A 13148-nucleotide genomic window follows, 5' to 3' on the forward strand; every position below is an offset into this window, starting at 1 on the left:
AGAGAGAGAGAGAGAGAGAGAGAGAGAGAGAGAGAGAGAGAGAGAGACGTTCTTGCCTCCGAGGTAAAGTCGGTAAAGCATGACAAGAGAAACACAGGGAAGCCTTCTGACAAGGGAAGGAACACAAAGATTTTAACAGCTTCAAGAGCATTGTCCCCTGAGCGGAAGTTTGCCAAAGAACCGACTTCGTTAAAAAGTATGAAATCACATGCCGCCGGCTCTTTTTGTTTTTTTTGCGCAGCATATCCAATTAATTGAAGCACTTCAAATCTCCACCTGGTTGCATGTTGTTGTCGACCGTCTCTCAAAAAGCGTCATTCAAGCGTCATTCAGGAGGAGAAGAGATAGGATAGAGGAGGACATCGTAGGAGTGCGGAAGAATGCGGAAAAGAGTTCTATAAAAAGAACAATAAACGATGGCAGAACGGGACAGACCTCGCCGACAGCCTCCACTGAAAGTTTCATGAGTGGAAAAGTGGCCTAATATACCTAGCGGGGGTGGGGGGGGAGTGGAGGTGAGGGGCCGCGACAGAGCCCATCCAAAAAAAAAAAAAAAAAAGGTGCATGTGTGTGTTGTTTCTGAAAGGGAGTGTTGAAGAGGAGGGGGCAAACGACATTGTCAACCATCAAATATTCAGAGGATGGATTACAGGTACAACGTGTACTCGGGCTGCCGTCAAGTCACGACAAAGAAACACTGCTTAATCATTCATTCCCGCTTCTCTTTCTTAGGCTCGGAGTAGACAGCAGCACGTGTTGTGCGCCGACACGGGCGTCTCGTCTATGAACCGCTTCAGTACAGAGTGTACTGCACACTTCAACAGGTTTTCGTGAGCTCTAAACTAAGTGAGAGGACTGCACTGTGGTGAAACACACATCAATGCTGGTGTTAATATTGACGTTCATTTTATAAAATGTATCACAAAAATCTGCATTTCGTTGTTGAAAACGGCTCAAAACGACATCTATACTGGTTTGAACCAGCGGTTATCAGATTCTGAGATGGCGTCGACCGTTCGGGACTGACCCACGCCACGAGTAAAGGGTGTTAACGTCGTCTTAACAGATTGTCCCGCCCACATTTTCAATGCTTCCTCCGCCCATGGACGCTTATGAACACTGTATCTTTCATATTTCTTATTTACAGACTATCATGTCAACACACTCCATCCACACGTCCAAACCCGGTCCAGCTCCATCGATCCTGGTGAACTACGGTACTTGAACTCTTGAACTGACTTACTTCCAACCACACTGAAGCCATCCACACGTTCCAGCAGCTGGTCCGATACCAACCTGCTGCTCTCTGCTGCTTAAACAAACCTGTGTGTGAATCAATTGCGTAAACCAAATAATTCAAAGTCCCAATGAATACAGCTTAAAGTGAGGCGTCCAAGTGGCTTTAAGGCATCCATCAGTGTTCCCACTGCTCTGACAACAAGGTGTAAATCATAGTCACAAAATGACACGCGAGTTGTAATTAAATGTCGCGACAAGGTATTATGTTTTACGATGCTGTAAATCCACTTTGAAAGCAGCACTCCTCTGTTTCTCTGCATGTCGTTGCTGCATTCGTCTCATTGGCTTCCTTTCTTTCACTCTTTTTCTTTCACTCTTTTAGCAGGGTTGTGATTAGATTTGTCGCTGAGCTCTTAAAACTGTTGACACACGATGAAAAACAACCTATTGTTACTATGGACACCATGCAGACTTCACCTTATAACAGAGCTGGCTGAGGCACAGAGCGGTAAGCGGGGCCAGCTAGTACGTCTCAATAACCACGAGCTTGTGTTCCATTTACTTTATGGGAGTAATCCGGAGGACTGTAAAGGTAGGCTGTACGCCGCTAGGTACGTCTGTCTTTGCTGCCAAGCTGGCTGCAGTTCAGTAAAAAACAAATGCACCTGAAAAAAACTCATCTTAAATGGGAGATGTAATGATTTAGTATCAATCGCCCAGTAGACACACAACGGTATCTTTAAGGCATGGGCTGACCAGGAAGCGGGTCCATGAAAACATAAGCGCTGCTGTCGGGTCAGCCAAAAGTGTTCCTTCTGAGACAAATGGGATTCTTTGGCTTCCTAATCGCCAATGTCCACATGAGTCATGTGAGTGGAGAGGCTGCACTCAAAACCGGAGGACTCGGGAGTGTTTTTGACTCTCGGGTTCACGACCCGGTAGCTTCGTGCCATCGAGAGCAGAGAGAGTGAGGAGGATCTATGCCGACGGGGATCAATTACCGTGAGTGGGATTTTGGGTCCGCAACAACTAATTGTTGGCAACAAATTTGATCATCGATTAGCTTGCTTTTGTTATGATGCACGACACACGCTGTAACGTCGTCTCCATAAGCTGGGGGGGGGGGCAGCCAATGGCGAGGCTTTTGGAGCTCAGGTGACGAATTACAGGAAATGACGCGGTGTCCTTGGTCTCTCCTTGGTCTCCGGAGTGAGCGTTTGAAAAGTGTGGGAGTCAACGGAGAAAAAAAAAAAAGAAATGCATGATTACAGGCTCTAGAAACAAACGGGACAGACGGAACCGAGAGTTTTTAAATTGACTTGCAATCGTTGGTCGATCAAAGCGAAACCAAACTCTCAGATTAAGTCAGTTGCAGCCCGAGTAGGTTTATGGTCATATCAATATTTGGAAGCAATAGATTTAAAATAGTTAAAGTGCTCATATGACAGTTTGCATTATTACAATTCAAAAGCACAAGGACTCAACGTTTCATTAGATGATGAGAAAGAATATATTTGGTTCCACCCTGAGTTTGCGGTAAAGGAAAACCTGATGTGTAATTAATCAAATATATATATTTTTCTTACAAGCCAGCAGTGGTGTTCCATCAGCATCCGAGGGCGCTAACGCAAACCAAACCTGACACAAAAATGGCCGTGAGGGTTCTTAATTCAAGGAAGCCAAGAAAACATTACGTGGCTTTCACCTGTCAGCTGCAATCTACTTCATGCCGCCCCAAAGTTCAGTCAGTTAAAGTTCAGAAAGATTCAGATGAGATGTATGCGGTGTTCATTCATCCAAGCTATGGTTTGTTGAAGGCTGTGGACTAAGCACCAAGTCTTTCCATCTCCAAGTTTCCTCTCTTTTCGCTCTCGTCTATTTTGACTTCACACCGTCACACCTTTCTCTCCCCTTGCATCCTTGAATTTCTTCAACACCCCCACTTTACTCCCTGATCTCTCTAAATCTCAATGTGCTTCCCATCCACTAACGTCTCTGCTTCTGCTGGAGCTTTTCCCTGCAACCCCAAAAAAGCCATGCACACAACGAGGTGCCGTTACTTGACAGACGTGGTTGCGTTTGTGTTAACGGGAAGCGACTGCACTACATTGCACTTATCACACGCTGACTTCAGACCTGTGGAAATGTCTGACTTGAGGCTTAAGGCCTTAAGGATTTTTCTGATCTTTCGCATTAAAAAAATGGCACCAACAAATCACATAGTGTGTAACTGACAATCTTATAAACTCAACATATAAACACCGAATCCACTCCTTCCGTCGCTACCTTTCACAATAAAAGCCCTGCGCAAATCTATTCAAACCTTTAATTGAAAAAAGTACAAAAAAATTTGCATCACTGCCCGTATGCAAAATGTTCACATGCGAGTATTCTGCATTTAACCTGTCGTTTGCTCGTCACGCAAGGCCTTTTTACAGTTGCAAATGTCAGACTTTTGCGCCATAAGCAGACTATAACGGGCAAATATGAAAAGAACATCCGCAGTTTATGCTTTCCCATCTTAACGAGAAATGAGAATATGCGGGGGAAAACGATTAAACTCTTGATTGATGCCGAGAAGCGGTGGCAGAAAGAACAATGGCGGCAGACAGCTGCAGATACCGTTGTGAAGACGACAGCAGAAAAGTTACAGACACATGTTTGTGCAAACACCGGCGGAGAAGTGATCTCTCATGTGTGTCTCCGGGGCTCCGTCTCTCTCTCCTCATCCGATCAAACAGTGTGATCGCGTGTCTTACACTCAACCTCTGCATCAGCTGGAAAATCCATTATACAGTATGTACTTAGCTCAAGTCCCGGACTACCCACACACGTTCCAGCCTTGTGCACACACACACACACACCCCGCTGAATCAATGGCAGACATTAGGTGATATTGACAGCGCCGACCGAGGTTAACAATCTGGTGTAACTGTAGGCGACGCCTATTAAGCCATGTGTAGATGTGAAAGGGCGGCGGAATGAGCAGGTCCAGGTGTGTTTGAATGGGATTAAGATCCTGCTCTCTCTCTCTCACACATGTACACATCTAGGTCAACACAGTAATAGAATCTACTTTCAACCGAGCAGCCATAAAATCAAACCACATTTTAAATTGCAGAAAAAAAAAATTTTGTTTCATGCACGAAAGGGGCCTCTGACATCTTTTGTTTCATTACTGAATCAACTAATCCTTTGCAATCCCTTATTCACACAGTCTTATTCGCATATTGTTTTTTAAAAACTTTCCGAAACAAATTAACCGCTTCTGTTAAACTAACAAGTAAAAAGTGTGAATTTTTCCGCAGCATGGCTGCGTGAAGGGGGCCGAAGCAGCATAGTTAAGGCTGTATTATAAGCTCTGTATAATTAAGACCACGCGACGAAAGTCTGTCATGATTGAATACCTTCAATAAAAGAAATCTGTGTTATGTTGCATCGTGCCTCCTGGGTTGGTAGGAATTAACAAAAGGGCAATCATAGACGTCATTATCAGAGAATATCCCCGTTTCTGAGATCCAAGGCAAAGCCAGATAGATAGAAATGGACATAACAAAATGCTCAATAAGAGCAGCTTTTGCTGTGTGTGTTTTTACCTGGTATGTGTCCCACAGTCTGATCGTGCAGCGTAGTGGCAGCTCCCTCATCAGGAGGTTGTTCATCCAGCGGAAGGCAAACTGCAGGTACTCCACCTCGTACTGCTGCATGTGGAGGTGCACGGACTCTGTCAAAATAATAATAAATCACTATTAAAAAAAAAAATAAATAAAAAAATAGTGGAGATACAGACGTCAATAGAAACGGTGACAAGTGTGTCGACAGATTCCTTTCGTAGCTCCGCTCTTTGTTAATAACTGCTGCAGCCGGTGTCACGCGCACGCGCGGCCTCTTCCTCATAATAGAGATGTAATTACCGAGCGATCAGAACTGTCGGCGAAAAGCTACACACCGAGCTGAGACGAGGAAAAAAAAATATATAGTGTATTTGTTATTAAATGAAACTCCAACAGCATGTCAGCGCAGTGAGGAACGGGGTGCACACACCGTAAGTCAGAAGCACCCAGAGGTGAGGACGGCAGCATGTTTTGTCAGGTACAGCGCGGGTTTATTATTTCTGGGACGTTTTTGCGATTAATTCTGTATTTGTGTTTATCTTTGTCATGCAAGGTCAATCTGTGCAAAACCTGTTTGAACCCCTACGGGGTTTTTTAATAAAATTGTGACTATTTATCTTTTTGTGGGGAAGTAGAGTGATTTAAATATTGCACCAGCTCAGCACTGATTTGAACCCTAAAACACACTCACTGGACCTCCCGTCATTCAAACTCTGTCAAAACTGAAGCTTTGTATTTAAAAAAAATGTATCTCTTCAGTTTTCTGCGAGTCAGGCTGCATTTCCTGTTCAGGCTGTTTAACAAAGGTTACATGAGTCTCCTGCGGGAATAGTTAAAAAAAAAACCAAAAAACTGATTTGGAAATGGTAACAATGCTTGTAGTTGGAGAATGGCAAATATTTGATGATCCGCCTCTGGAATATTAATCATGTCCACATGGGCCTTTACTGTCAGTTTGTGTTTAGTTTATTTAGGCTGAATCTCAGGCCAAATGGGCTGATAAACAAGTCACATTAAGACAAAGAAGTGCTGGTTTATTGGCCAGAGAATCAGTAACCGGTCACCACCGTGACGTTGGCAGGAGGAGGAGGATAACCAGTGAAAAAACAGGACCAAAAATGTGTTTGTCAATCACTCAATATGACAGGATACAAGAAAAGTATACATCTTTAAAAGCTTTCATTTAAAAAAAAAAAAAAAAAGAACTTCCAAAACAGCTGGGCACTGTTGTTTTGGCAAACGTTACTCAAACAGGAGTAAATGCATTTGTTGGGAACTATTTTCACAGCGGATTAATACACATTTGGTTTGATTTGATACATTTCTGGCAGCAGAACGACTCGACTAAACTACAATGCCCATGTTTCTTGTAATGTGGGTCCATGTCTCCTTGTGTAACTGGCTCATTGATGTGCTTTCAGTAGCTTTTGGCAAACAATGGAGAATAAGCTACTTTAGACTTAAGCTTCACAGTCAATACTTGTAAGTACTGATTGTTGTTTTGGGAGAAATATAGAATACCCTGAGATGTTAAGCTTTGCACATTACTGTAGTTAAACATCTCTTGCACCATTAACAGCGGAGATATAACTAACCAGCCGAGGCTGCAGTTTCTACTCAGTTTGTCTCGTTGTCTCCAAACATAAAGATCAGCTGGCTCTTAGACGTCCACATTTGTCTCCCTACATCCATCAAATGTGGTTGGTTTTCTCCCCCCTGGAATTGGTTCACATTATGTTCTTCCAACAAACCACACGGGGGGGGGGGGGGGGGAAGAGAGAGAGAGAGAGAGAGAGACACATTCGTTGCATCCGGCGATCTCAATTTGCTCTCAATGTGGAGTTCAAAAGACGGCGGCAATGTCAGGGTGGTGGCGCGGCGGGCTGGCACGAACGCTCGCCGACGACAAGCAGAAGCGCCGGCCAAAAGATTCGTGTGTGGGGCTGTGACGCGGCGGGGAATGGCTGCCTTTTGTTTCCCTCTGTTCTTGATAAATGTTTGTTTCATGCTTCTTTACATGACAAAAGAATAAAAATACCACTCGGTATTCAGCGACTCCCTATTTCATTGTCATCACACCAGTGACACTCATTCTCTCTCCCCACACACACCCACACACACCCACACACTTCACAAAAGAGCTGTAATTAAAGAGCTGTCAGAGAATCTATGAGAAAAGCCAGTTGGGGGGGGGGGGGGCTACATACAGCATCCTCTTCTCTCACACTCTTAATCAGGGCTGACTGACAAACACTCGCACACACATATACAGCTTTAATAAAGCTTTAATTGGGGAAACATGGAGGGTATTTCAAGCAAGAACATACACATTAGTGCCCTCAAACAACACACGCAGCGAGCCCCTTGAATGGCAGCTGTCTTCCATTGCTCATGCATGCATGTTTCAACAATCATGCACACACTCCACCACATGAGCAGGGCACGACGCAAACGCAAAGCCATTATTTCACGCTCGTCTCTGCAGTTTAATTATCACACGCTGCTGTAAAAGCATAAACAAGGCGAGCTCATTAACGGCAAATGCATCACGGTGGCAGATCTCAGCTCGCTGCCAAACGGAGGGGGAGAGAGTGGAACAACTTTAGACAATGTTAAATTACACTAATGAACTTGCTCTGCCTAATATTAGCGACTCCACCAAACACGGAGAGGGAGAGGTGCACCATGGGGGAGTGGTGGAAGGGAGAGTCGTTTGTCACGAGGAGTTATCGCGGCAGGAGAGGAGAGGAGACGGGGGTTCAAGGGAGGGGAGGAAAGGGGAGGAGAGAGCAAAGGGAAGAGGAGGAGAGGAGACGGGAGTTCAGGGGAGGGGAGGAAAGGGGAGGTGGGGAGGGAAGGAAAGGAAAAGAGGGGAAAGTAAAGGGAAGGAGAGGAGTTAGCAAAGGCAAGGAGAGGAGGGTAGAGAGAAACGGGAAGGAGAGGAGTTAGCAAAGGGAAGGAGAGGAGAGGAGAGAGCAAAGGGAAGGAGAGGAGTTAGCAAAGGGAAGGAGAGGAGAGGAGAGAGCAAAGGGAAGGAGAGGAGAGAGCAAAGGGAAGGAGAGGAGAGAGCAAAGGGAAGGAGAGGAGGAGATAAATTAACAATCATGAAAACAAAAAAAGAACAGGAAAAAAAACACATGAAGGATGAAACAATGAGATGAACTAAGGCGCTAACACTTGTGACTTGTAAACCAGCTGGTGCCGGGACTCGGCATGCTGGGTAGCGTAGTTGTGGGGGCCGAGGGAGGTCGAGGATGAGCTTTCTCACAGACAATGATTGACTGATGAGTCTTGTCTTCCCTCCCACTGCCGGTTAAAGTGGAGGACGGAGGCCACGACGCCGGCTCGTCTGCTCACCACAGCCCGTGAAGTGTGGGTGGACAGCTGGAGGTCAGAGGTCGTGCAGTGACTAGTGAGCGGCTCCCAGGATTCTGCTGATGAGGCCAATTCTGCCCGACTTCATGCTCTTCTTGGTGCCAAACGTCATTACAGTTACACTCTTCCAACTCTCCTACTGGCTGTTTGTTTCTTTCACCATTTAACTTTCGCTCAGTCTGTTCGTTTTTAATCTTTTCTCTGTCATTTGCCGACTCTTTTACTGTGAACTATTCACATTGCTTCCTGTCTCTGTAAATATATAAAAGAGAATGTAGTCATCTCACTGTAACCCTTTCAGCCATTCTTTCTTTTTATTTTACTCTTGCCAGCTTTAGCACAGATTTAACCAAATCCTACTGTGGATACGACCCAGGCAGCGGGGTCCTGTTTGTTCTCCAGCGCTGGCTTTTCTGGAACAAGACTCTCGTACGCTAAGTCAGTCACCAGTGTACGTACACGCCAAATGTGCCCGTCTCCGGTCTTTTCCTTTGGATATAGTTCATCATAAAGTACACCCCTCTGCTACACAAGCTAAAACTAACGCCGTCTGCTTGTAATCTCACGGTTTAGCTTCGTTTGCCACAAACAAAGCAGCCCCCTCCTCTCTTCACCGGCGCTGTTGTACTTTTTAAATTTGTTTCCAGTGAGAAGTTGAGAGAGTGACTTTGCTGTCGTGAACATTTTCTGTTCTAATTACAGTTTAAGTATGAAAATTCGAATCCGGTTCGGTATTTAAAGGCAAATAGGCTTTCATAGGATATGCACGCTTCAATATCTGTTTTATTTATCTCAAGTGTCATCGCGATATTGAACCATATTATCGCACATCGTCCTCATATCGACCTGTTGTACTTGTTAATATGTATTTGTCACCTTTGTGTTACTGTATTTAAATAATAATACACGTGTGCATAGTGTATTGTGTGTACATATATTTGCGTGTGCCTGGTCGCACTATGAATATGTTTTTCTCTTCCCTCTGGCAAAGACGCAGCAAAACCAGGTAAAAACAATCTTTAATAAGCAAGTCAAGTGGAGGAGATGGAGTTCGCTGGGTGATGCTTACTTATTCCTCTCACACAATAAACAAGCAGAAGGTCACACGGTTGTTTTTTTTCCTCACTGATTGCCCGAGGGAGACTGCGTCGATTGTGGATCTGATGTGTTGTGATGTACACATACTGTATGAGCGTGCAATGTCAAACATCAACGGGGCTTCTCTCCGCCCTAAACATGCGAGAGAGCAAGGATGTCGTGCAACGCGGTGCAACGGCAACACGAGGAACGGCAGGCCTATCGTTATGCATTCACATCCTCAGATGAAGTTCAGAAAACTGTAAACGACACGGGTAAACATAGTACATGGCAACGAGCGTGTGTTTGTAACAATAATTAGTTAGCATAATTAACACATGAGAAGTGACATGTAACGGGAGGAAACACAATCTATTTTTCCAAGAAACGCAGCAGCCAAGAGCTAAAGTCAGGCTTTGGTAGAGAATATTTGAGAGACACTGTATTGTTAGACAGCTGTGGATTTATTTTAATAAATGCTTGGAGAAAAAAACATGCATTATTTCAAGAATGTGAAAAAGTCAAACTGCTGTGAGGCAGAGGGAGCAGAGTGCATGCACATTGTCGTGGTGATGTCTGGAGTTTGTGGAGGACGGTGTGGGAAGACGGGGAAAGATGGTGTGATGAACCGGGCCCCAGAACAGGTCTACTGAAGTCAACGCGGCTTTAAAAAATGGCACCACAGATCCCCCCAAAATATACAAATCCAGCCCCCCCAATAAAACCACATTAAACAGATAGAACTGTAAATACACAGAGACCGTCATGCACTTTTTTTTTTTTTTTTTTTTTTTTTTTTTTTTTTTAACGATTCAGGCTGAGAGAGCGTGCGCCGCCAGCACGTCCCCTCATTTGCATAAATACATTCACCTTCGGGCAATTTGCATGTTGATGAACTTGTGCTAATGCACTCGCCTGCAACAGATTCACAGAAAGAGATAAGGGAGCGATAAAGAGATCAGAGGAACGGAGCAGGCACGCCGACAAAGTGGCTTGTCTTTTTGAGGAGGTACACATGCTAACGTCAAGCATGGCTAATGGGAGTTAGCGTCACTTATTACAAGTGGGGGTGATTACACAGAGGGAGGGGGGGGGCAAGCTGTAAGAGAGAAACAAAGAGATTTCAAAGTAAAAGCCTCCCAACCATGTCATCCACTGTTTTCAACTGAACGAATTAAAGTAAAGCCACAAAGAGCTTTGATTCATTTGAATTTTGAACAAATTGTTGTCTTCCTTACTTCAAGTTCAATTAGAGCTTACACTAGAGGACTGAATCCACAGAATGAATGTCCACTGGTAGAACATGTTTGATCATAAAAGTATCTTTTAGCGGAGTCATGCGGGGGAAGGTGACTGAGCTACACTTGAGGGGGAAGGGTTTTTATATTCAGCCATTTCAGGATTTAAACCGGTGGTAACACGGTTACCACATCTTGTCCTGGAGACTTTGTAATCTGTCGGAGACTCTTGAAATCGTGCCGTTTTGATTCTGTTAGACATGTCAGCTGCCTTTCGACACAGCCGATCATTCTATTTTTTCCCCTAGGGTATATCGCTTCATTTACTTCCATCAAATGTGCCCTTTAAAGCGTTCCCCCCCCCCCCCAAAAAAGTTAGGTTACATGGAGAGAGAAAACGGGGCGGAGTAGGAGGAGAACATTGTGGGGAATTGGCTTTGACCTCAGGGCAACAAATCAAGTCTCCACCACTGTGGTAAAAGATGTAGCAGGTAATGGACAGCGGGGATATGGTCATAAAACCTGCAGATTATCTCTGTGAATGTACAGTATGTGTGTGTTTTCCCTCTAGATGACAGATATAGGAGGAGCTATAGCAGTTGTTTTAAAGAAGCAGAGAGAAGGTGACAAGAGACAGTGGAGCGAGACAGACGGATCAGCTCTGTCTGAACACTACTGACCCTGTACTGCAAACAATCATTCTGTTGGAAATACTGCGCTGAGGTGAAAAAAAAAAAAAAAAAACCTCCCTGCTTCCCTTATTTCTGCTCCCATTGGCTTAACAAATACCCCGTCAACTACTAGGGCTGGATGTCACTACTCATTTTCAAGTAGTATCGAAACTTCTCCAGTCAAACGATCATTTTTGTGCCCAGATCTAGAGCAAAAAAATAGTATTTGCATTGTTTTTGCTTGCAGCCAATCAGCACAAGCGTTCTTCGATTCAATGCAACATGCAATTGGAGCGCTACGGCAGCATCTGCAACACCTGCTTGCACACGGCTCTAAAATCAGCGATGTAGCGAACAGCGCCATCAGTGCTGACAGAGCGGGTTTTAACCAGTCTCCGTGACGTCTCGCATAGGTTTGTGAAGAGGAGTCGTTAAGCTCAAAGTGTTTATTTGTTACATTTTGATTTCAAGGTTCGGGAAGCAATGGTTAAGTCAAGGCACACAGCTGATTCATTTAACACTGGTACCGGCCGATAACCAAAGCCCAGGTATCGCTGTCAGGACTTAAAATAGTTGGATTATTGCATCCATGATTGGTACCGGCAACGTTATTTATTAAACGATACCCAGCCCTATCAACTACTCACGTCCCTGTATCGGATACCCAGAGCAACAGCTTAAGTGTTTTCTTTCCCCTTTTTGGGAAGGTTATAAATAGATTTGTTCACTTTGCACGAAATTAATTAAGTACAATTAGTGCCGGTAATGTAATGAATTGGTGATCTCAAAAGAAACATACAAAACACATTGAGACGGAGAGAAAAACAATAAAGAAACAATAAAAACTGATCGTAAAATAGGGTTCTCCAACATGGGATTTGGATCAGGAGTGAAACGGTAATATTGGTAAATCTGTACCGGTCGCTGCAACATCTGGCCTGTTGTGAAAAGAGCCCGACCTTTATCCAACTGCACAACACTGTGGATAACCCTGCATCTGATAAGCGCTGATAGGTAATTTTGGAAGAGACGAGAGGCCATTGTTCCCAAAACAGATGCGGTGTCGACAGCGGGGCGAAAAACAATCCCGTAACACAAGATAAAAGCTATCTGTGATCTCATTAGAGGTGGTAATGTCAAGCTAGCGAGGTATAAAATGGCTCTGCCCCAACTTTGATGACGGGCCACTTATGGAACAAGATACAGTAAAAATGTCAAGTCATTTCTTTACGTCTGTGCCGGGGTGTGGTGGCGGCTTGGGAGGACTTTGCCTCTTCATTTTGTCAATTTATTTTCTCTAAACAGAGAAAAGACACACACACACACACAAATATACTCCGATGTGCACAAACTTACAGTATATCCGTTTCTTTTTCACACGCAGAATACAACAACAGGCACCGACACACACTCGCCCTCTCTATCGGCAAGTTTGCACCGTCACGATCACACGCTAACTTTCCCTGACATTCACACCCCCGCACACACACTCTCTCTCTCTCTCTCTCTCTCTCTCTCTCTCTCTCTCTCTCTCTCTCTCTCTCTCTCTCTCTCTCTCTCTCTCTCTCTCTCTCTCTCTCTCTCTCTCTCTCTCTCTCGATCCATTTGGATGCAGCGGGTGAGTCCTCCCCTCCCTCTGGCTGACGGAGCGGGTGACGGGATGGTCGGACAGCACCAAGGTTAGCCAAGAACACAGCCATTGTACAAAAGGCATGCTTCGATAAGACATCGCTCTGCACACTGCACTCGTGGGCCGCACGAGCGTCAACGGTACGTCTGTATGAAAAATCTATTTTAAACGATATTAATATATTTATTGTTTTTGACAACATGAAAAAGAGGTGGTGGGAAAGCAACACCGCTAATTAACACCACGGTTGTGTGTTTGAGTACGAGCTGCGCTAACAATCACCAACACGTTCAAATTCCCCCCC

General features: G+C 44.6%; 1 protein-coding gene across 9 annotated transcripts in view; it reads right to left on the reverse strand.

The window, feature by feature from the left end:
* Positions 1-13148, reverse strand: part of tbc1d22a (TBC1 domain family, member 22a) — a 96012-nt gene that overhangs the window by 23477 nt on the left and 59387 nt on the right. For all 9 annotated transcript variants that reach the window (XM_031865783.1, XM_031865778.1, XM_031865781.1 and 6 more), the window contains one exon: positions 4836-4963. In XM_031865783.1, coding sequence (XP_031721643.1) covers positions 4836-4963 — 128 coding nt within the window. The remainder of the gene's footprint in view (positions 1-4835; positions 4964-13148) is intronic.

The sequence above is a fragment of the Anarrhichthys ocellatus genome, unplaced genomic scaffold (assembly GCF_004355925.1).
Source record: "Anarrhichthys ocellatus isolate YVR2014 unplaced genomic scaffold, GSC_Weel_1.0 scaffold33, whole genome shotgun sequence".
NCBI lineage: Eukaryota > Metazoa > Chordata > Actinopteri > Perciformes > Anarhichadidae > Anarrhichthys > Anarrhichthys ocellatus.